The 22,361-nt window shown below is 38.7% G+C and overlaps 1 protein-coding gene across 1 annotated transcript in view; it reads right to left on the bottom strand.

The window, feature by feature from the left end:
- Positions 1-3,753: 3,753 nt before the first annotated feature.
- LOC131691285 (uncharacterized) overlaps positions 3,754-22,361 on the bottom strand; it is a 41,126-nt gene continuing 22,518 nt past the window's right edge. Inside the window, exons 4-6 of the mRNA XM_058977569.1 lie at positions 13,399-13,668; positions 5,074-5,238; positions 3,754-5,002 (exon numbers count right to left, since the gene is read on the bottom strand). Of these exons, the coding sequence (XP_058833552.1) occupies positions 4,724-5,002; positions 5,074-5,238; positions 13,399-13,668 (714 nt within the window). The 3' untranslated portion in view covers positions 3,754-4,723. The remainder of the gene's footprint in view (positions 5,003-5,073; positions 5,239-13,398; positions 13,669-22,361) is intronic.

The following is a 22,361-nucleotide window of genomic DNA, read 5'->3' as shown; positions in this document are numbered from 1 at the left end:
TATTTCATTTAAAAATATTAAAAACTATGTTGAATAATTTGTTGCGTTTATATAACAGAAAGATATCAGATTTTTTTTACTTCAACAATACTGAAGGTCAAATTTGTTTTTTGGTTTGAGGTTAGTAGATTGCAGATCTTGATACTGCTACCTGCTAAAACCGTTCCTGCAAATGAATGAAATCGATTGTAAATTTGTGTAGATTTTGGGAAATCTTGGCAATAATTGGAAGCAAATTATAGGTCAAGTCATTGGTAATTGGTGGTCATTACCCTATCTGCATTATGAAAAGCCTGCAAATGTATGTAATCCTTGAAAAGTCTTGACAAGAATTCATAGAATCCGCGTAAAACAAATATTTTTTAATATGAGCGCTGTAGGATTATACGCAAAAATGCTTTTACTTAAATTTGATTTATTTGAGAAAGACAAAAAAGCGTTCTCTAATTTTTCAATATATTATAGACAAAACTACAACCTTTCAAATGCAATCAAAATTATCAATTTTCGTTTGCCCCCTTTTGAGATATCGACATTTGAAAAGGGCGTATTTTTAAGTGAAAATTAAGTGTAACTTTTGAACCAGACAAGATAAAATTTTTCTTTTTTCAGCAAAAGTTGCCTCTAATCATCCTCTAAAATTGCACTGAAGGGTACTTTTGTGAGAAAAATCATATTAAAAAACTGTACGGAGAAAACTGCTTTTTTGAGAGACACCCTAAGTTATGATGTGGAACTCACTATAGAATGAAAACGGTTTGAGATACAAAGATAGTATCTTCAACAAAGTTGCTCAGAATTGATTGTTCTAGAATATTGCAGAAGAAAGTATTATTCTCTCTGAACTATAATTTGAAATAATGTCTACAACTTTGACATTTTAAGGGCCACCCTAAAACCGTTTCAGCCAAAAGATGTAGTTTATCACGCACAATAAATGTTTCTAAGACACCAAATCTCTAAACCTAACGATGGATGCGTTAACAATTGTTTCCTGCTAATTTCGCTTCCTGGACCACTGTGCACTGTTAGGTGGATTAAAAGCGTTTTTATTATCCAGTCCACTATGTCCGAGAGTTTTATAATTCCAGTGCTGTGATTACTCTCGAACTGAAACAAAGGAACACTTGGGATTTTTGATGTTCCTGGAAGTGCTGGGAACTCCTTCTCTGAGCTTAATCCTCCGAGACCAGGAGCTAATTGCTTCGGTTTGGTTGCAACACTTCCAATAGATGTCACTTTCGGAGCCCCGTCAAGGGACACCTTCTGGCCTTTACAAGGAACTTTACGAGAGGAAATGTTCCTCCTCTTCCTATAAATTCTAGGCACCCTAGTAGATGTTCCCTCTTGTGGGTTACCAGCCTCGCCCTCGTCAGGAGGCAAGTGAGTATAGATGTTTGCTGAGGATGGTGGCGTAGCATTCTTTAACATTTCTGCGAAAGAATGTTTGGATCGTCCCGCAAGGGAACGTTTCAGTTTATCCCCGCGTAGTTTGTACGCGGGACATGCCGAGATATCATGCAGACTCTCCGCACAGTAAGGGCACTTTTCGGCTTGCTTATTGCACGAATCATCTAGATGATTCTCCCCGCATTTTCCACAGCGGGCCTTATTGCTACAATGGGTGGCTGTGTGACTCAGTTGTTTACACTTTGTGCAATTCATGACCCGCGGCACAAACAGACGCACAGGCAGACGAACCTTGTGCAAGAGGACGAAATTTGGCAAAGCGGTACCAGCGAAGGTCACCCGATAAGAGTTTGATTGGGGGTACGTTTTTGAACCATCCCCCGCAACTACTACTGAGTGCAAACGTTTGCACTCAAGTATTTTAACTGGCTGAAGTAAGCGGTCTCTGAATCGGCCAACCCCGTACTTCAGCAGATCCTCGCACGTCAAACTCTCATCGGTTACGACGCCTTCGGATTGTACTCTTACAGCCGGAATATACACGTTATAATCCCGCGTAAAGTGCTCACAGCAAGCAATATCGTTTGCCTGCTTTGAGTTGGCTAGCAACACCCTTATCTTGTCCGAGCGGACCTTTGAAATTTCGGTCACAGCCGAGAACCGTTCCGTCAGGTCTCTAGAAATCTGAAGAAGATTCAGTGATTTAGTCTTGGGCCGAAAGAAGACCACAAATGGACCAGTTGAGAGTTCTGGATAGCATTTGGGCCGGGGGGGAGCCTTAGAAGTTGAACCCGATTCAACTTCCATTTGACCATCCGGAGAGGGAACCATAGAAAACGTCAACGCACGGGGTCAGCGCCCGCGCAGACGGAAGAAAGCAATAAATGTGTTACAAAAGACAAAAACCACTTAGCTTTAAACTGGTGTCCAACGACGAACCGATCCAGCTTATACAGCTGGCTATTGTTTAATCCTCACACGCGAACAAAAGACTGAGGACCGAACCGAACTGGCAAAATAACCCTGAATGCGGATTAACACTATTCTTTATCGCCTCACACAGCACTACGGACTAGAAAAACAACCTCTGTCTCGATGGAGAGCTCGAAAACGAATGATCACAATGCATTGTTGTATAACAACAGATCTGGGAGTTGGAAGTTGTATTCCTGCTATTGTAGCACCTGTAATTCATTCAGCATGCTTTCGAGGGTGCTCTGTATTAATTGTTCTGTATCGTTATTTTCATTACCTCTAAGCTTACCACTTCCCCAATCCTTCCCGTCAGCGAAATGATGAAAAAGCAAATCATGGCGAGGCACAAATCTCGGATCAAAATGGAAAACGTGACATTTAAGAAAGTCGCTACTGATTCCTGATATCTGAACGCGGTAGGGAGGAAAGGTGAAGGGAAAACCAAAATTTCGCTCGGTTTGTGTCGGTCTCCAATTTCCTGACTGTCGAATCCATCGTCTGCTGAGAAAGGGCAACTACGCCGAGCGTGTCGGTGTCGGAGCATCACTCTACCTGTCAATAGTGACGGAATATCTTGTGAAGTATTGGAGATAAAGAATTGTCATTCTAGTTCCCAAGTTGCAATATTTGTTGTTGTAACTACTGCATTACCAGTTTACAACAAAAAATACAAAAATGACAAAGACACCAAAATTGTCCACTAGAAAATAAAATACAATATTTCATTTTAACATTAGTATCGGTTGCAGTGACAGATCGCTCCCTCAAAAGGCTCGACTTACCAGCAATTAATTGATTGCCGAACTGCACAATAAAGTACATATTTATTATCAAATCACTAATCAAAGAAAAACGTCTATTCGAGGTAGTTTTGCATTGATTTTTTCATCACTCTTGAAACAATACATTACTACTCGCTAAAGCCCCGAACATTATCCCGCGGACATCAAACATAACCGGTGCTTTGCACCAATAGTGTCTGCCTTATGGGAAATCAAGCAATTATTGTAGCAATTCCTTTCGGCAAGCTATAATAAACCTGGTTATTTGCCGTAGCCTTGCCAAGTTGTTGAATTTAGGGTACCATAAAATTCGGTGTAACCATTATTCCGTAGCACAAAACCCAGCAGTCCAGGTTACATTTAAATAAATACTCGAGCACAAAGTACCTGCTTAGCAGAATGGGAAACCCGTAATTGCGCCAAGTCAACGAAGCCTGACAGAGTTGTGGTAACGATTCCAGCTCAAACGGTGCTCCTGTTTCCTTCAGGATAATTAAACCTAGATAGTCACCTAAAGTTAGGGCCGTGCTGGGTAACCTGTGGGATAGAGTTCTTTCAATTAATGAATACGCTTCTAGTGTCCAGTAAAATCTTGTTTAAATTATTTTCTACTACCACTATTAGCACAATAAAAAACTTGAATATAATTGACATTAATGCGAATAGTACCTTGCTCTAAAGGTTCCTATCGACTGCTGCTATTATTTTTTTTCACTAAACAATTAGCAATCAAACCTAGACATACTTGAGGCGTCCGTGATAATTTTTCAATTATGACTAAAGTCTTGCGATTACGAATCTCTTATTAACAACATGGCAATGCAAGCATTAGGGTAGCTTACATTTTAAATTATTTTCAATTCAAACAAACATTTCTTCATCTTGTTTGAAATCCAACTAAGATCATTAACATTTTTTTCAATTGAAATCTAACAAGAACTCAATACCATGCTCAAAATTGCGTAAGTGATTTACCAATGAAATAATCTTTGACTCACCTCACGTTAACTAACATGAGAACATGGACGGACCTCTTTGGGTTATTAAATAAAACCGCAATTAAATTATCACTTTCTGAACCACCCTAAAACGAATAATAAGAGAAGCAACGCAATAGCCAACTGGCGGGTATGCAAACCAACGATGCTAATAATGTTAAATTTGTTCGGTCTTATTACTCAGGCCTGAGCGCCTGAGACCAGAGGAGGAAAATTCCTCCGAGACTCGATCTGAACAGGGCTGACTACTGTACCTAATAATAACAACAGGACTAATAGGAGGGCAACATTATTATGATTGCCGATAATAACGATTCAAGAAAATCCACCAGACAACCACCGACGGAGAAGAACAAGGCCAGAGTGCCTTTTGATTTGGTATCACGAGGGGCTATTCCGTTCGTTCTTCTCAGTCCACACAGTAATGGAATAATTGCTCGATTACCTTCGCTTAATTAAAAGGGAGCTCTGAGGATAACCTCGTTTATGACTATAACTGGATGGACTGCCTCCGGTGTCGTTTGTTTTCATTGAGATTTCGTTGATCTATCTGCCATTTCAATGATCCACGTGCTTGGTTAACGAAGTCTTGGCAAAGTGCTCATCGCTAAGAGTTTTCCAGTCAGTGTTCAATATTTGTGAGATTTCTTTTTCGGTTGATTCAATCGAGCGCGAAGCCATCAAGAGCCATTGATAGAACTCATCACTCCAGTCCGGATTTTGGGGCCAATCGCAGTCTACCACCAGTTGGCTGCGGCGAACGATGAGGTGGCGCAGGTTTTGAGCAAACCGCGCGATGAGTAGCACAGTAACCGTTGAAATTCGTTCGCGGATCATCTGAAACAGGATGATGAAAGGTTATGTCTGAATAAATGTAAACTTATCTGAACAATATTGATGCTACTTACCAATACAGTTAGTTCCGTACAAGATCTTGCCATCAGCACCAACATATTATCAACTCTTTCTTGACTCTCAGGAGGCCTGGTGAATTCCGGCAACATTTCATATCCGTACACAGAAAGGGTGGCTTTGTATGCATCGATTGCAGCGAGTAGCTTGTCCGTGTCAATCTGGAATAGTAAACAAATCTCATAAGTCTAGATGTTGAAAACCATGTTCAAGTACTCATGTAACAAAAAGGATTCTTTTAAACATGTTTAAATTACTTAAATATATCGTCCTATTTACGAACATTTTTAGCTTTGCTAGTATTGAAATAAAATATTTATTTTGAAAGAAAGTTGCACGGTTTATGCAAGGCAAATCAAATCCTTGATTTTACGTTCCGTTTCGAAACTTAACCTTCCGATTAGACAGACTGCGCAATTGATGCAAGGAACAATAGCTGGGCAACATGGAAAAAATATCGTGAATCAAGAACCAGTTCAAATATCCATGATTAATAGGTTATGATTCTGTGAACAATTTCACGACCAGGAATCGTGAGTCCTGCCTAATTGAAATGTGTTGTGTTTTGGTCAATATTCCCAAAGATATTTTCGTTTAAATTCAGAAATCATTATTATAGTGGCCAAACAATCCGTGTACTTGTAATTGTGGCAGAATGTATTTTAGATATCCAGGTAACCACCAGTCTCCAGTCTCCTTGAAAGCCCACCACACGCGCATTTTTCTAGAGCTTGAGCTTGAGCTTGTGCGACCACCCCTGGCTGCTACTCCGTTATCGATGGGGACTAGCTGAAGTTGCACAGGGAATCAGTAGATAATTATGCTTGGGATTAGCGAAACATCTTTCAATGTGCAACTCCTGGTAATCCTAAAGTGTTTCTGATCAATACCGGCGCCGGCCAGGCCCGAACGTAGAAAGGGAAGGAATTGTTAGTCCGATACTTGCTTTTGCTAGAGGCCGTATATACTACTGCGCACTCCACAAGTATCACGGGAGGAGGATATTTTTTGTTAGTAGAGTATAGAAGTTGGATATACTTCTTCTTTACCGACGCCAGCGAGGTGATTCCACTACCTGGACTAGATATCGATCCACCAATTTCATGGACCGGGGACCAAGGGCTTTACTTCCCTTCCGAAGGAAGACGTGACCACAGACCTCGGCTGGAATTGAACCCAGGCCAACTGGAATGAGTGGTGGTCACGCTTACCACTCAACCACCGGCGCCGTCACACGCGCATTTTTCTAGATTGTACAACGTCAGCAAGTGCGGGGTCTGCTCCGAAGTCGATGACTTCTCTGCTGAGCATAGCTTTAGCTTTAGCTGTTTTCTTTTGGCATTCGCACTACAAGTCCAGCCTATCCTAGTCTACCGTGTTCTATCGGTCCTTCAAGGACAGTATGATTGTATACTTGGTACAGCTCGTGGTTCAGGCGTCTGCACCATTCTCAATTTTCCCTTCAAGTACACTAAACACTCGATAGTCTGCTTTCTTCAACGTTCGTGTCACATGATCGTACAGAGCAACAGAAAGTTTTGTGCGCGTCTATAAGTAGCGGCCAAATGTATTTTAGGTTCCCAGGTTATTCCATCTTGAGCCGCCAGTCTCCAGTCTCCTTTAACAGCCGTCGCTGCATATCTTCCTCGAATCCACACTGACAGCGAGTGTGGAGTCTGCCCCTAAAGCCCTCTTCCAGGTTTCTGCTGAACCTCATTTTAAGCTGGTCTCTTTGCCAGCATTCGCACTACATGTTCAGCATACTGTAGCTTACCATGTTTTAACAGCTTTGTCAGCCTATTTGTATGTTTGGTACAGCTCGAGATTCATGCTCCATTCTCAATTCCACTTCTGCCAATGAGTATTGAATAAGCAGCATTCTTCTTTCAAATACACCAAGCTCTCGATAGTCTGCTTATTTCAACGTTCGTGTCCCATGGTCGCATAGAGCAACAGGGTGTATCAGGGATTTGTATAGAGCAAGTTTTGTGTGCGTCTGTAGGCAGCGGGGCTTTAGCGGACTACGAAAACCATACAAAGTACTGTTTGCAGACACAGCACGCCATTTTTATATCCCGAAAAAATTGTTATCACATGCCATTTAGTGTTCCAAGATATATACATTCGTCGACAACCTCGTACCGCACCCCAACGATTTCTTTCTCGGAACCAACACCTTTCGGACTGCCTGGTTTCCTACCAGCTACCGTATACATAAGCTGACCAACTCTGATGAAAAAATCCGTACACCATACCGCAACGAAGCGAAATCGTTCACCACGCTCAGACAAACAGTCCGCACAGTGTACGGATTTTTTCGTCAGAGTTGGTCAGCTTACGTATACGTATACTTTACTTAGTAAAGTTGATAGTCTATCCAATACTCGCGGCCTCCTTTTTTAAATGGCAAAAAATGTCTCTTTCACTGCACTGCGATCAACGTCAATGGCGCCGATGTCTTTCTTGAAGCCAAGAAACATGTGTATCTCACTTTCGAACGTCATGTTGGACAAACGATTAGAGAGTACATTGCCCTACTTCAAACCATCTAACGTCACAAACAAGTCGGATGTATCTCCATGTATTTTGATGCTTGATTTTGACTTATCCATAGGAATCGACTTAATCAGTTTCATCTAAAAACTGCGCCCAGTATTTAGATCTAATGTAGTAAATAGTAGTTTGTGGTCTTTCTTGGAGATATGACGCCATCCAGCCAATCCGAAGACATTGTTTCTTCCACCCACATCATCCCAATCACATAGTGGATTGCTTCGTGCAGCCGATCACTCCCGACTTTTAGATGGTCAGCCAGTGTTGCGTTCTTCCCTACAACCCTACTGTCTTTCAGCTACCCCATAGCCTTTTGCACTTCGTGCAGCGTAAATGGCACTATAGTTTGTCCATTAGAGTGACAAGAAAACATTGCACAGAGGTCCAGAATGCAAATTTAGCAGGAATTTTGAGATTCTACTAAAAATAAACAACTTAGCCTTATTAAATCTTTGGAGAAGTTTTCGTAGTTTTTGAGCCCCCTCTTTTTGTTAAAACAACAGTTAGGGAGGTTCTAATTTTACTAAGATCAAAAAATTAACTTTTCAATTATTCTAGCTAGAGCCAAACGACCTTCAGCGAAGTTGTAGAACGTCAAATTTTTGAAAAGTTTACTGAAGACATGTAAGCTCTATCTGTCATACTTTTTATTTTACAACAAATTTAAAGTCAGAGCTTAGGGTGTTTCTTCGAAATACAGTTTTATTCCAATAACTTTTGCTGTATTCATTTAAAACTGAAGTAGTCTTCAGACAACTTTAAGATTGTTTTAAGGCAAATAATTTGTTTCATGGCACCAAATAGCTAGCTATTTCCGTTGAAAAGTTATGAGCACTTTTTCGCCAAAAATGGGGTTGTTTGGAATAACAATATCACTCATTTTGGGCAAATAAAAGATAATTCTTTTTGAACTATAAATAAGGTCATGATTAGAGTTATAATTGAGCAAAAAATGGCGAAAACGATATTGTTTAAAATTTTATAAAATTGATTTTAAAAAATCTATTTTTGAAACTTTAAGTGCTTATATCTTCTGAACAATAAAAGCTAGAGTTTTGATGTATTAGAAGAAAATGTTCGTCTTCAAAAACATCTGAAGGATAGGTTAGAAAAAAATGAAAACTGAAAAAGTTATATTAAAGATTTGGTTTTTCATGAATTGACTCTTTGTAATATCTATGCTATATTTCACCCTAAGGAGGAAAATTTGGTAAAAACCAAAATTTCTCACTAGGGTGAAAATTTGTTGGTAAAAACCAGTCTTACAATACTTTTCTATTATTTTAAGTAGTGGGTAGGGTGGTTCTAATTTTTTTTAAAGCAAAAAATTACATTTTAATGGTTCGAGATAGAGTTTTGCTGTCTTCCAGAAAATTGAAGAACATAAAATTTTAAAAAACTTTGTCGAAGACACTGAAACTCTATGTCGTGTACTTTGCATTTTACAAGAAATTTACTAAAAAAATTTAAAAATTTTAGGGTGTTCCTTAAAAAATGGTTTTCTTTGTATAACTTCTGCAGTTTTGATTTTTCATTAAGATCACTTTAAAAATAGTTTCAGATATGTTGAAGGAGAACAATTTTTCTTAATATATTGAACCTCTAGCTTCGCTCGTTAGAAAGTTATATATATTTTTAACTAAAAATCAACTATTTTTTGAGTAAATATTGCAAGATATAAAAAATATCATATTTGCCATTTTTTTGTGATATATACTACAAAACATTCAATTTCATACGAAAGCAACAGTATTTAATTTTCAGTGCCCGAATCGAAGATAATTCTATTTGAAAAAGTTGTATTTTTTATATAAAAGTTCTTACATCTTTAAAACGAAAAAAGTTAAGTAGTTGGTGTTTGAAAGCAAATTATGCGCCCTAAAATAATCTTCAAGTTGTCCAAAGGGTACTTTAGCGTAAAATAAAAACTTCAAAGGTTATAGAAATAAAACCGTTTTTTAGAAACACCCTAAAGCTTACATTTGCATTTCTCGTGCAATTGAAAATATAAAAGCTAGAGCTTGCATGTCTTCAGCAAATTTGTCTAAAATGTGTTGCTCATCGAAAACAGTAAAGCTCTATCTCAAACCGTTAAAAAGTTCTATTTTAAATATTGCTTAATTTAGAACCACCCTAGCATCGGTTTAAACAAAAAGAAGGGCCTTGCAAAGTACAACAACTTTGCCAAACATGTTGTAAGGCTAAGTCATTTAATTTTAGCAAAAAGTTAAAATTTCTGCTAAATTCGCATTCTGGACCACTGTGCATTGGGACTAGTCCTACTAGGAGTGTTTGGTCCAAATTTGAATCAAATTGAACAAATCTAGTTTCCGAACCAATGTGTTTGAAGTTTGTATGGGATTTTCCCACAATTAAGGGGGTGTCTGGGGTAAGATTATTTTGAAGAAAGGTGAGCTAATTTCATAGTAAAATATGAGAATTTTTATATTTCATGAAGCCATTTTCCGAAACTCAAAATTTTTCCTATTATTTTTGGTTCAGCGAGTAACTACAAGTCTAAGCAAGCAAGGTACTTCTTGCATTTGTATCGCATTGCCAAAACTTTTGCAGTTTTAGCTACCGATCCTTATATTAATGTAAAGGGCGAACACGAAATTATTGCGACACCGAAAATGTCATGCCTTATAATGTTTCAAATCAAACCAAAATTTTAGGGTAGTTTTCTACCCTTTACTTCAAAAATCAAAAGAAAAGTTAATCGATGGAGCCTTGAGTTTAAAATTGAACGCATTTTCGCTTGATGCCCTCCATCAAAGTTTTTACAGTGTCATCCGGTACCAGTTTCTCAGTTTTTTTCCATTTTCTTAACATGTCCTTCTCGTCTTTGACTGTCTTCTTGCTCTTCCGAAGTTCCCGCTCATCATTGCCCAGTACTGCTCCACCGGGCGCAGCTCCGGACAGTTTGGCGGATTCATGTCCTTTGGAACAAAATGGACAGAATTGGCCTCATACCACTCCAGGACACTTTTAGAATAGTGGCATGATGCCAAATCTGGCCAAAATAGCGCTGCTGCAAGAACGACAAAAGGCGCTTCTCGAGGCACTCAGATTTGTAGATCTCGCCATTTACTGTGCCCTTTGTCACGAAAGGCTCACTCCTCAGTCCGCAAGAGCAGATGGCCTGCCAAATGAGATATTTGGAGGCGAACTTCGACATTTTCTTCTTCTTAAATTTGTCGTCCACATAGAACTTCCTCTTGCCGGTGAAAAACTCCAACCCCGGAATTTGCTTAAAATCGGCTTTTATATACGTTTCGTCGTCCATCACACAGCAGCCATATATTGCCAGCATCTTCTCGTAGCGTTTCCGTGCCCGAGTTTTAGCCGTCGATTGTTGCCGCTCATCGCGGTTTGGGAAGTTCTGTACCTTGTAGTCCAGCTCTCTTCTTTTCATTCTGGACGTAGCTCTGCGACATGCCGATCTTTTTAGCCAAATCACGGCTTGAGACGTTGGGATTTGCTTTAATCATCCGCTTCACCTTTCCCTCCGTCTTTTTGTTCTCCGGTCCCGGTTTTCTTCCAGCTCTTTTGCCGTGGTCCAACGTCAACCGCTCCTGGAACCACTTCAACACTCTATAGACGGTTGAATGGTGAATGTTCAATATTTTTCCCAACTGCCGGTGCGACAGGTCAGGAAATTCCAGGTGTTTGGAAAGAATTTGTTCTCTCGACTCGCGTTGGTTCACCTCCATTTTCGTTGAATCGAAAAACACGACTTCGAGTTTGACAGCATGTAAACAATACACATGAATGAGAAAGTGTGCAAAATTTGGTTGATTTTACCCAATGGTAAAAAAGTTATGCCCTGTTGAATGTGTCGCAATAATTTCGTGTTCGCCCTTTAAATGATTCTTACAGGGTTATTCATGGACTTCTGGAAAGAACATCAAACAATTCCAATAACAAAATCCAATCAATCAATCAATCTAATTAAGTATTGTAACCAAGCCAAATTGAACAAATTATGAAAGCACGTCGCTGCACATTCCCATTTTAAAACTTTCGGAGAATGAAGGGGAACTTCGATTCCAAGTCAACCGTGAATATGACGAGATTGAATTAAATAAATCATAAACCGGTTCATGAATCCACGAAGAAAGTTTCATAATTTTATGAACTGTTTTGGGCTCTTGAATGGTGAGTCGTGACGAACAGAATAAAAATCATGAATCAGCTCCAGAATACCGAAACAACATTTCATCAATTTGTGAACAATTTCCTGAGCACGAATAGTTAATCGTGGCTAATCTACAGGGAATCATGAAGCAGTTCACAGAATATTATACGGAGTTCGACGAAATTGTTCACGTGAAATTATTAATATCATTAACTAAATAACATATTCTACTTACTTTTGAAAGTGTAAACATTTTTTGTGATTTTGTGAACTACAGTGAACACCCGATTTTATCTGCTTTTTAACCCCATTTAGTCAGCCTTTTAATGAATATTGATAGTTGGTAGTTTGATGGGTTCTAGCAGACGGACCAAGTTGAATTCGAGTAAATCCTTTCTCAACCATATTTTTATTATCTTAGAGATTAGAAATATGCAAAAATAAAAATTTTAATTTTTTTTCTATATTTCATCAGCCCAAATGGTGAATCCTATTAACTAACATATTAGGAATCATGAACTATTTCACAAGGCAGGAATGGATTAATGAAGAATGTTACAAGTTTCGAGGAATAGTTCTCGAGAAAACATCCAGATGCTTTTTTATTATAGAGGTTTTAACCTTAGGGTCATTTGCCTCTTTTCAGGTTGGAGAAATCACTTTTGAAAAAATCTCTAACCATATGTGCGGGGTTGGGAATCGAACCCAGGTCAGTTGCGTACAAGGCAATCGCTTTACCAACTACGCTATGCCCGTCCCCATTTATCCAGATATTTTGATCTAATGAATCACAGCCACGATCATGATTAAGACGAAACAAATCAGTTCACGTCGTACATTTGGACCGTGAACAATCTTCCCAAACTTAAGAATAAAACCGTGAGTGAACCTGTAATAATGTTCATAAAGTTGTGAGTTCACGTATACAAAAACGATTTAGTAATTATATAGCGGAAACCGTGACTGCAGTTCATAGAACAAAAATAAGAATCTCCACAAATAAGTTCTCGTTGAGCGGACGTTACTGAGTAAAAGTTTAACAAAATTACCAAAACATGATTTTTGTTCGCAGTCCTATTTTCTGACACTTGCTGACATCATATGTTTGCGGATTTCAAAGCAGCGTACGATCCAGTGAAGCAAAACGAACGATATACTTAATAATTTGTTAACTCTAAGGTGCGATAAGAAGATCTGGTGTGCGAAAGAATGAACTATCATGTATGTATGTAAAATTTATAATTAGCTGTTTTTGAATTTTGAATATGTTTGAATATATTTAGTGATCATTCGAGGAAGAAAAAATTGTAATAGAAAGAACTTGAAGAAAAGTTGGTATGAAAATATTGGAAATTTTCAGTTACGTTTCAAAGATCAGTCATTTGCACTAGTTCAACTTCGCCGAATTTGACTACAAATTGCCTATTTAATTAGGGTATCTGACTGCATCAGCATCATTCTTCGAAATAAGAGGAACAAAAGAAGCCCAAACATTGAAAACGCACGGGATCTTGATTAAACATCTCGTACCAAACAATCCGAACGCTCCTGTTCAACTCCATCGCAAGCATTGAACACACGCTAAAACCTGTATGTTTAGTACAAGCATCCCTCGAAAAATCCTACTCACCATTGTTTTCGCCGTCTGATAAATCATACTGTGCACCGGTGCATCCGGTTGGAGCAGAATTTCACCGGCACTTGTTGACTCGACGCGCAGATGTACCCGTAAATTGGGATTATCCCGCCGCAGCAACCGCCAGCCCTTGGCCGTACAGGGACTGATCGTTATCGCCGCCGGGGTGTAACGGTTCTGAAATAGGTACAGGTGCCGAACCTTGGAATCGGCCAGCAGCGTCAGGATGTCGTCGTCGATGTTCTGCGGGGATACAACCAGAATCTGTCGGAAAGGGTGGGACAATAAAAAAACAGAGAGTTAAAATCCGATTTTCACGCTACTCGTAAAAGCGATCAATATTGACTTCTAATGCAGTGAGCGTTCTGGGTTGCCCTAGGTCGGACCGGGCACGGTGGTTCAGTAAAATGGCGAATAATGTAGTGAAAATGAAGTTTCTGATGGTAGATAAAAATTGCATTTTTCAGTGTATGACAAGATTTAAAAACATTTAAAACGCAAACATAATTCTGCTAACTGAGAAATGTATCTGTTCTACTTTTCCATATTACATTAAAATTTCAACAGTGTTACATTGTTTCACTCTGGAGTCGCATCTGTGGCAACGAAGAGCACAAGAATCGATTGAGTTAACGTGATAGAGCTCCCACAGTACGTAAATTCATGTATGCTAATGTATTCACTGTCAACACTTTGAGCGATATGAGGCATATACTAAAGCAATGCCCGGACCCATGCTGGTTCTGTGTTGCATACAAATGTATATGTTAGCCATACTATCGCCATCATAAAATGCCACCAGTCATCTTTACTATGTCATCGACCGTCCTTCTTCCTGCATTCTCTCCATTACCATGGGGCCAGAATGTCGCCCGGATAGGCGTAGGTGCTTCTGTACGACAATGTCCCTTCCATGTGATTTTAACTGCATCGCCGCACCACCGACCCAGTCCAGCAGCACCGTAAGCTTTGGCGCAATTATGAGAAATCATCTGTTTCTCGTCAGACCACCAGGAATGTGTAAGCGCGGCTGCCGCAGCTCACGTGACTGTGCTGCAAGTGATCCCTTAAGCAGCTAGAAGCCCGCCGTTGTGAATAAATTGAGACTCCGAGAGCATCTTCGCTTCATCTGCATAATGCTTTCCCCGAACTGCCCTCGAAGAGAAACTGTTCATCAGCTTCGGTTGTATGCGTTATTGATTTTCAATATCCGCTTATGTAATGCAAAATGGTGTTGACGTAATAGATTTAAGGTGGGACTTATCAGCACTTACGTACGCTCCGTGACCTGGTCTTGCTCGATTCAGGTTTTCTTTCAAAACTGTTGCACAGGTAGGTTGATTATGCAGTGAAATTACGCCGGGAACTTTTAATGGAGATTGTATTATGCATATACAGGTACTATGTACCAATTACAGCAACCAATATTCTGAAGGGTAAAGTAATTCTGTCAGACTCATTCTTATTTCGATAACTTTAAATAAAACAAATATTTACAAAATAATTACAAGACATTGATTTTTGGGGTTTTGTCACTCGTCGTGCCACTGTGGAACAGACAGGCTATCGAAAATCACTGTGACTCACTGACTACACCTGATCATTGTGACTGTGTTTTATATGGTTGTGAAACTTGGTATGGACCATATTTATGGTCTTTTGAAGGGGTTTTATGGTATCTGAACCCATAGAATATACCTCGACCATATTTTGACGTAGGACTACGTCTTTGTTTTCGATATGGGGGTGCACTCTGCAAATTCTACAAAAATGGTATGTAACGAAAAGTGGTCCAATTTTAAACGCATATAATTTAGCCATCTCACGATAAATTTTCAATTTTTTTGCACAAATCGCCCCGAAATACTTCTAAGAATAGATTCCAATAGATAAACCCAAAGATTTTTGATATCATAGCATTAAAAAATTAAATAATATACAACCTTGTCAAAATATCGCGCATCAACACACAGAAGATAGCGCTTCCCAAGCCCTGTACGACGGATTGGTGTACCTAGCGCGCAACGCTTCTATGAATGACGTCATCATCGACTATTTAAAGAACGGACTTGGCCAGACACGCTCAGTTCCCTGTTGAACGGCTGGCGAAGCAGATCACTGCGCTGTGTTTTTTACAGCCAGTGTAGCTGAGCTAGAAGTCCGTTACACTGGCTGTGGAGGGACGCTACCCTGTGTCGTCCAACAGGCGACCGCTCCAACTGCTTCCTAAATGCCGCTGTAATGTTGCCAGTAAATTTTTAGTTTAACTAGCACATGTATTTGCCATTTGTGCTTGAAATTAAGTAATGTAGTAATAAGCTTCCCATTTTGGTTTAAACGCAAGGACAGTTTTTAAAACAGGATTTGATTAATTAGTTTAGCTCATCTAAGCAATTTTATTAATCCTGTAATTTAAAAGGAATTTTACGGAACTTGGTGAATTTGGCCCCACTTGCAACTGGTATAATCAACCTGCACAAAGTGTTGCATAACGCAGGGCTGTTTTTTGGAACAAAATCATTCAGCCCTTCGCTATGCAAAATCACAAAATTATGACAGATGGGCTAAGCGCGGCCGTTCCTTTCAATCGGGAAAGGCCGCGTGGAATTTTGGTGAAACGCGCTAATAGTGTCGTGGTGGTACTAGTTGTCTCTTTCGCTCTACCCATCATCATCAGCGTTGACTCATTTTGCATTGTACGCTTGGGTTCAATGTTTGGGGCGAATGTGTTGGTAGGTAGGGGAACTGGCGGTAAAATGAACACGTTAAGCAAAGTCATTATTTTCTAACAAATAAGTGAATGAGATATTACACCTTATGTTTCTTGTTAGACATGTTTTGTACATATCTGGTAAAAATACTTCGTCATAAACACATTTTTTCAAACATGATTCTTGATTTCTAAACATGTCCAAAAATGAGACATGTTTATTAGGGTGGGGCAAAATGATCGTTTTTTCAGCACAGCACTTTTTTGGTTCCTTTTGGGGTCCCAAACAACTGTGCAAAATTTGGGGTCGATTGGTGTTGACTCGGCGTAGCGCATTGCGTTTGAAATTTGTATGGAGATTAGTATGGGAAAACCTACATTTTTGCATTTTTAATTCTACACACTACAATTCTTCCTTTAGTTTGCAAACAAATAGATAAAAGTGTAGTCCAGGATACGCTGAACAACTTTGCTGAAGGATGTATGGTGTTAGAATGTCTCTAAGCAAAGTTATAGCTGTTCAAAGTACGATACATCGAATTAAATGCCAAAAATCATTTTTATTGCCAACACTGCCGGTGTACCAATGGTATTTCATATTGCATTCCAAAATAACATTATATATTTTAGTTTTAACACATTGGTATGTTTGGATGAATTATTCAAAATCCTTAGCTCAATTTAATGAGCGTAGATAGTTGAGCAATAGGGCGTAGTGAGGGGGGATGGGGGGGGACTTTAATATGTAGAAATTCGAACTGAAATGTTGTCGAGTTGGAATGTTCAGATGAATTATTTCAAAACAATTACACAATGTCCTACGCATAATAGTGACGATGAAATAAAACATACTGTATCCCTTTGCCTTGACTTTTATCAATAGAAGTTACGTTACAGACTGAATTAACTGATGTCGAGTTGATATGTCAGAGGATTATATTTCGGTTTAATACGCATTATGATTTGATTGCATGCTCATTTCTATGCTGTTCGATCACGAAGCGTGAAGCTAATTTTTAGATTTCAACATGAAATCCATCAGATACCTACAACAATTTTTGCTTCAGGTTATCGAACAGCATCGAAATGAGCATCCCATCAAATCATAGTGCCTATTAAACTGAAATATAATCAATGCAATTCTCTGACATATCAACTCGACATCAGTTGATTCAGTCTGTAATGTAACTTCTATTGATAAAAGTCAAGGCAAAGGGATACAGTATGTTTTATTTCATCATTACTATTATGCGTAGGACATTGTGTAATTGTTTTGAAATAATTCATCTCTGAACATTCCAACTCGACAACATTTCAGTTCGAATTTCTACATATTAAAGCGCCCCCCATCCCCCCTCACCCCTCACTACGCCCTATTGCTCAACTACCTACGCTAATGAAATTGAGCTAAGGCTTTTGAATAATTCATCCAAACATACCAATGTGGTAAAACTAAAATATATAATGTTATTTTGGAATGCAATATGAAATACCATTGGTACACCGGCAGTGTTGGCAATAAAAATGATTTTTGGCATTTAATTCGATGTATCGTACTTTGAACAGCTATAACTTGGCTTAGAGACATTCTAACACCATACATCCTTCGGCAAAGTTGTTCAGCATATCCTGGACTACACTTCTATCTATTTGTTTGCATACTAAAGGAAGAATTGTAGTCTGTAGAATTAAAAATGCAAAAATGTAGGTTTTCCCATACTAATCTCCATACAAATTTCAAACGCAATGCGCTACGCCGGGTCAACACCAATCGACCCCAAATTTTGCACAGTTGTTTGGGACCCCAAAAGGTATCAAAAAAGTGCTGTGCTCGGTTGATGTGGCTATGATTACGTTTTTCCATATAACAATGCCCCACCCTAATGTTTATAGCGAGTGGGTAAAATGAACATGTGGCGGTGGTAAAATGAACAGCTTCTGGTGACCTGCAAAATGTCCTGTATGTATGCAATGCGCAGCGTTGGAAAGCATTTTCCGATCAATGCTAATATACCAACAAATCATGAGCTTTGCATAAACACAGGGCATTTTGCAGGCAAAAAAATTGTCACGGAAGAATTGAATTTTCATGACGTAATATTAACCATTTTACAATCCTCTGGCATCGAAACACATCTAGAAACTTGGGGTTATTCATGGGTGTTTGAACTTTTAGGATCTGTTTGAGAGCAACTAGAAAGCTTGTTCTATACATGAGATGTGATTATATTGTCTAAAATTTGATTTTTCTTCACCGGTCCGGGTGTTTTTTCCCACACACTAAATACTAAGAAAATAAATATTTTACATTAAGTAGTATAGTCCTACGTCTACAGTTCGTGCAACCCCTTAGGGCTGCCCCTTGTAGTTTTTTAAACAAACGAGACAAAAGAAAATTATCTGATTAAGAAAAGTTAATATAAAGTACATGATTTAGTTAGGTAAATAGATGATGTGATGATGTGATTCTTCTCTGATATTATATTTACGTTGAAAATATTTGTACTAAATCTCTTATTCCGAGAGCATTACAGAAACGATGATCTCGATGAGCAACAGAACGATAAAGAACGCGGCAATATGAGAGAGAGAGAGAGTTAGTTAGTATTGGACAATCTTTGCGTGACAAAATTTATGAATGCCACACAATACCACATTTCCAATTTGCTGCAATTTATATAGAGTAACGCATCCCTTTAAACTAATTATTTATGGTCTATTTTATATAGCCCACAACACTCCCGACAGCCGGTTGTCCGGAGTTTAAGTTGTTTTCAATGAAACAAACTCTCGATAAACGGTTATTCAGAGTATAAACGCCTTCGTATCTAGAACATTTACGTATCCTACAGTCAATAAATTATTCAAACTCCTTTTGCACGAAAATATATTCTCAGTCGCATCGCTTGCTTGTGGCGAATCCTGACTAACCCACTACCCAATCCGTGGTATTTACGGTAGTGACACCGAGTCGGGAGCTTCCGTTAAGTAAGTACAACATCAACATTTACTTTCCCATATCCCAAGTTACGGTAAAGTCGGCCGTGACCAGCAATGGTGGTTCTCAGGCGAAATTCTCGTTTAGACTGGATGAATTGTTATACCCAAACAACGTTCTTCATGTAGTCTGGCTGGAAATGAGAGTCATCCGTCTACAATCTACGAAGTATACCGTGCTTACGCAACGAAACGCACATCAAATTGAAAACTATACTTGATGGTGTGTTGTTGCCGCTAATGATCACTAGGTTGATATTTTGATGTCATATTCAGAATGAAAATAAAATTTCAATTTGATGCTGATATAAAAATATAATTTCTGCTTCCTTCGATTTAGATGATTGACTTTGTTCGCAAAATGAGATTATTTTTATCCAAAGGTGAACACGAGGATCCTCCTAGTTCTATCCATTGATTTATTAAATATTTGCATTTTTGTTCCCACTACATTCATAGAGGTTAGTACGTAGGGAAAGTTCTCAAAAAGTTTTTAGCCATAGTGCTTAAGTGAGAGCAAAAATTTGAAACACATAGATCGAAAAACTAGAAGTGGCAGATATGATATCTGACCGACTAATCTTTTGTCTTCTACCAGTAGAAGTTTGAGTTTATGATTCTACGAATCCTTGGTAGATCTCCCATTGCAAAAGGCAAATCATGTTAACCGATAATAAATTTTCTTAATTTCACAGACGTTGGTCATTAAACTTTTATTCTAACTTGATATTTTTTTTGCTGTATTAATTGTATGTCTATTCGTTCATTTCATTCTATTCAATTTAATGCTTTCTTATTTTAATTTATTTGATACATTTTATTCATTGAATCTAATTTTCCAGATTATTCATTTAATTCATTTAGCTTCTTTGCAGTCGAAAAATGAAATGGGCAATAAAATTTTGGTCTTGAAAATAACATAAAAAATCGTTCATCATTATTACGAAAATTGTTTACTTGCCATTTTAAGTCACGCTCTTTGCTAGCAAATTACAATAATTCTTTATCCGACCAATGTATCGCTGGCGAATCACTGTCTCAATCTTGATTATCGCCCATTACTGGGCATAATTTAGCGGATTCGCTGTTCTCATTTAGGATGCGCAGTGCTCCATTGCCGTTGAACCATTGTCGCACGCCTTTGCTACAATGGCAACTGACTAGATCTCTTTTTTTAGTTAGGACAAGATCTAGATCTTCATGGGACTTATTGAAGGGTGAAATCTTTTTGTTATTGCATGCCATTTTTAAACATTTTAAAATCGTAGTCAATCAAAGAAACGTTTATTTTCTTGCCACAGGACCGGATCCCTTGCCAAACCATAATTCTTTATTGTAAAAACAAACTTGAAACTGCTGCGAGCAGGAGCTATTAAGCTTCATTAACACGTAGCATACGTGATGGAATTTTGATCGCATTTTGTGGTTTGGGGTTTCGGATGGGTTATTTTCTCGGTAACATTTCTAGATTTTTTGTGACAGACTCGTCAACAGTACAACGCCATTATCAGATAAAATGGGACAAGCCATGATTTTTCAAATGTTCTTGGGGTGCAGTTTTCGATAAATGGTTCCACTTTGACGCTTCATTAGCACTTTACGGGCAAACATGAGAGTTTCCTTTTACTTTTTGATGACTCGACTAACAGTTCTCTTAGAGTAATGCAGTAGTTTCTTCTCATGCTCACTTGAAAATGGACGGAATAATTTCATTGCTTACAAGCATAAGAAAAATTGTTCGCCATTCACATAAAACCTTCACCTATGAAGCATTGTATAGAAAATGAAGCAAACTGACCTGGCGCCAACCGTATACGAGCCGAAGTTGCAACAACTAATTAAGATGCAAATAAATTACCTTTTAATGTAGAATACATTTAAGGTTTCAATATAGGGGTCCCGTTTCAAAATATCGGCTGCGGCGCCGCGTCAGATTTTGAACGTTAATAACTTTTATCATACTTAACAGAATGATTTGATTTTTAGACCAATTTGTTGCAAATATGTTCCTCTATGCTGTATTAAAATTTGAAGTATGTATAACATGTACTAATAACAAAAAAAATGTGTTTTGAAAAATCTTTCGAAAACGACTCGGAAAAGTGAAAATTTTCAGCCCATCCCGCACAGAGCCGTCGTTATGGTAGACCAACCGAACAATAAAATAATGAAAAGTTTATATATAGGTCCATTACATGTTTGTTCGTATGGTTATTCGCATTGGGTTGCTTGACGAGAGCACTTGGTGGGGGAAAGACGGCATATTCCTTTGGTTAGGCCATTAGAAGCCGGACGGAAAGGAAAGGCTCATGCACGGCACGAGAACGAGCGAGAAAGCGATAGTAGTGCATATTAGCGCGATTATATAAATATCTGTCGGTCGGTTTTTCTCATCATTCGTATTCGTTCAAGCACTAGCAAGCAGCCAGTCCACCGAAGAAAAGCAGTCGGCGATGACGACGGCGGAAAAAGTGCCCCAGCTACTGGTGACTCATCGCAACCCGATCAGGAACTGTCGCCCTGCAAGAATTTCGCCCCAACTAAAGGGCAACAGAGTAGGCTATCGTTCCAGCGTCTGGGTCGTGAGATTGTGCAGGACTGCAAAGTCGAGCTACGCTTACAAAGCTCAGTCGTAATGATGCCCCGAGAAGCCAACGATGCCTACTTGGTCGGTTTGTTCGAGAATGCAAAATAGTGCTTTCTAGCTCACCGTGTCCGCGGGGAGTGCGTCTGAATTATGCTCCCGCAATAAAACAATAAACGGTTCTTTACAGGACCAATTAATTGTGTTCTAATAAGAGTTAAACTGAAATTTACATTTTATGGTGTATAACAAATAATTTTCAGAAAGCAATATAAGAAATACGATGTGTGGAAAGAAAGAAAGAGAATTTAAATTATCTTCTCTCGCTCGTTTTCGTGCACTGCTTTTCCATTCCTTTCTGCTGCTACTACCATCATAACTAAAACGAATGTGCGTGTTCCCCCACCATCTCATGGCCAGTGTTGCCACAATTCCATGTCGCTATAACAATTTGAATTATTTTATTGATCCTCTCTAGTATTGATAAAATATAGAACATGCAAAGTACACTAGTCGCATGCTTTTATTCGAACTTTTTGGCAGCCTCCGTTGATTAACTGCATAAATCGATTTGTTTGTGCAGCTCCTTGCTAGTAGCAAACTAAATAGCCTTTATCAGCGCTAACAAATAAAACAAAAGAATTTAAATTTGTGAAAATCTTCTCC

Source organism: Topomyia yanbarensis, chromosome 3 (genome assembly GCF_030247195.1).
Source record: "Topomyia yanbarensis strain Yona2022 chromosome 3, ASM3024719v1, whole genome shotgun sequence".
Taxonomy (NCBI): domain Eukaryota; kingdom Metazoa; phylum Arthropoda; class Insecta; order Diptera; family Culicidae; genus Topomyia; species Topomyia yanbarensis.
This window is presented reverse-complemented; position numbering and strand designations above follow the sequence as displayed.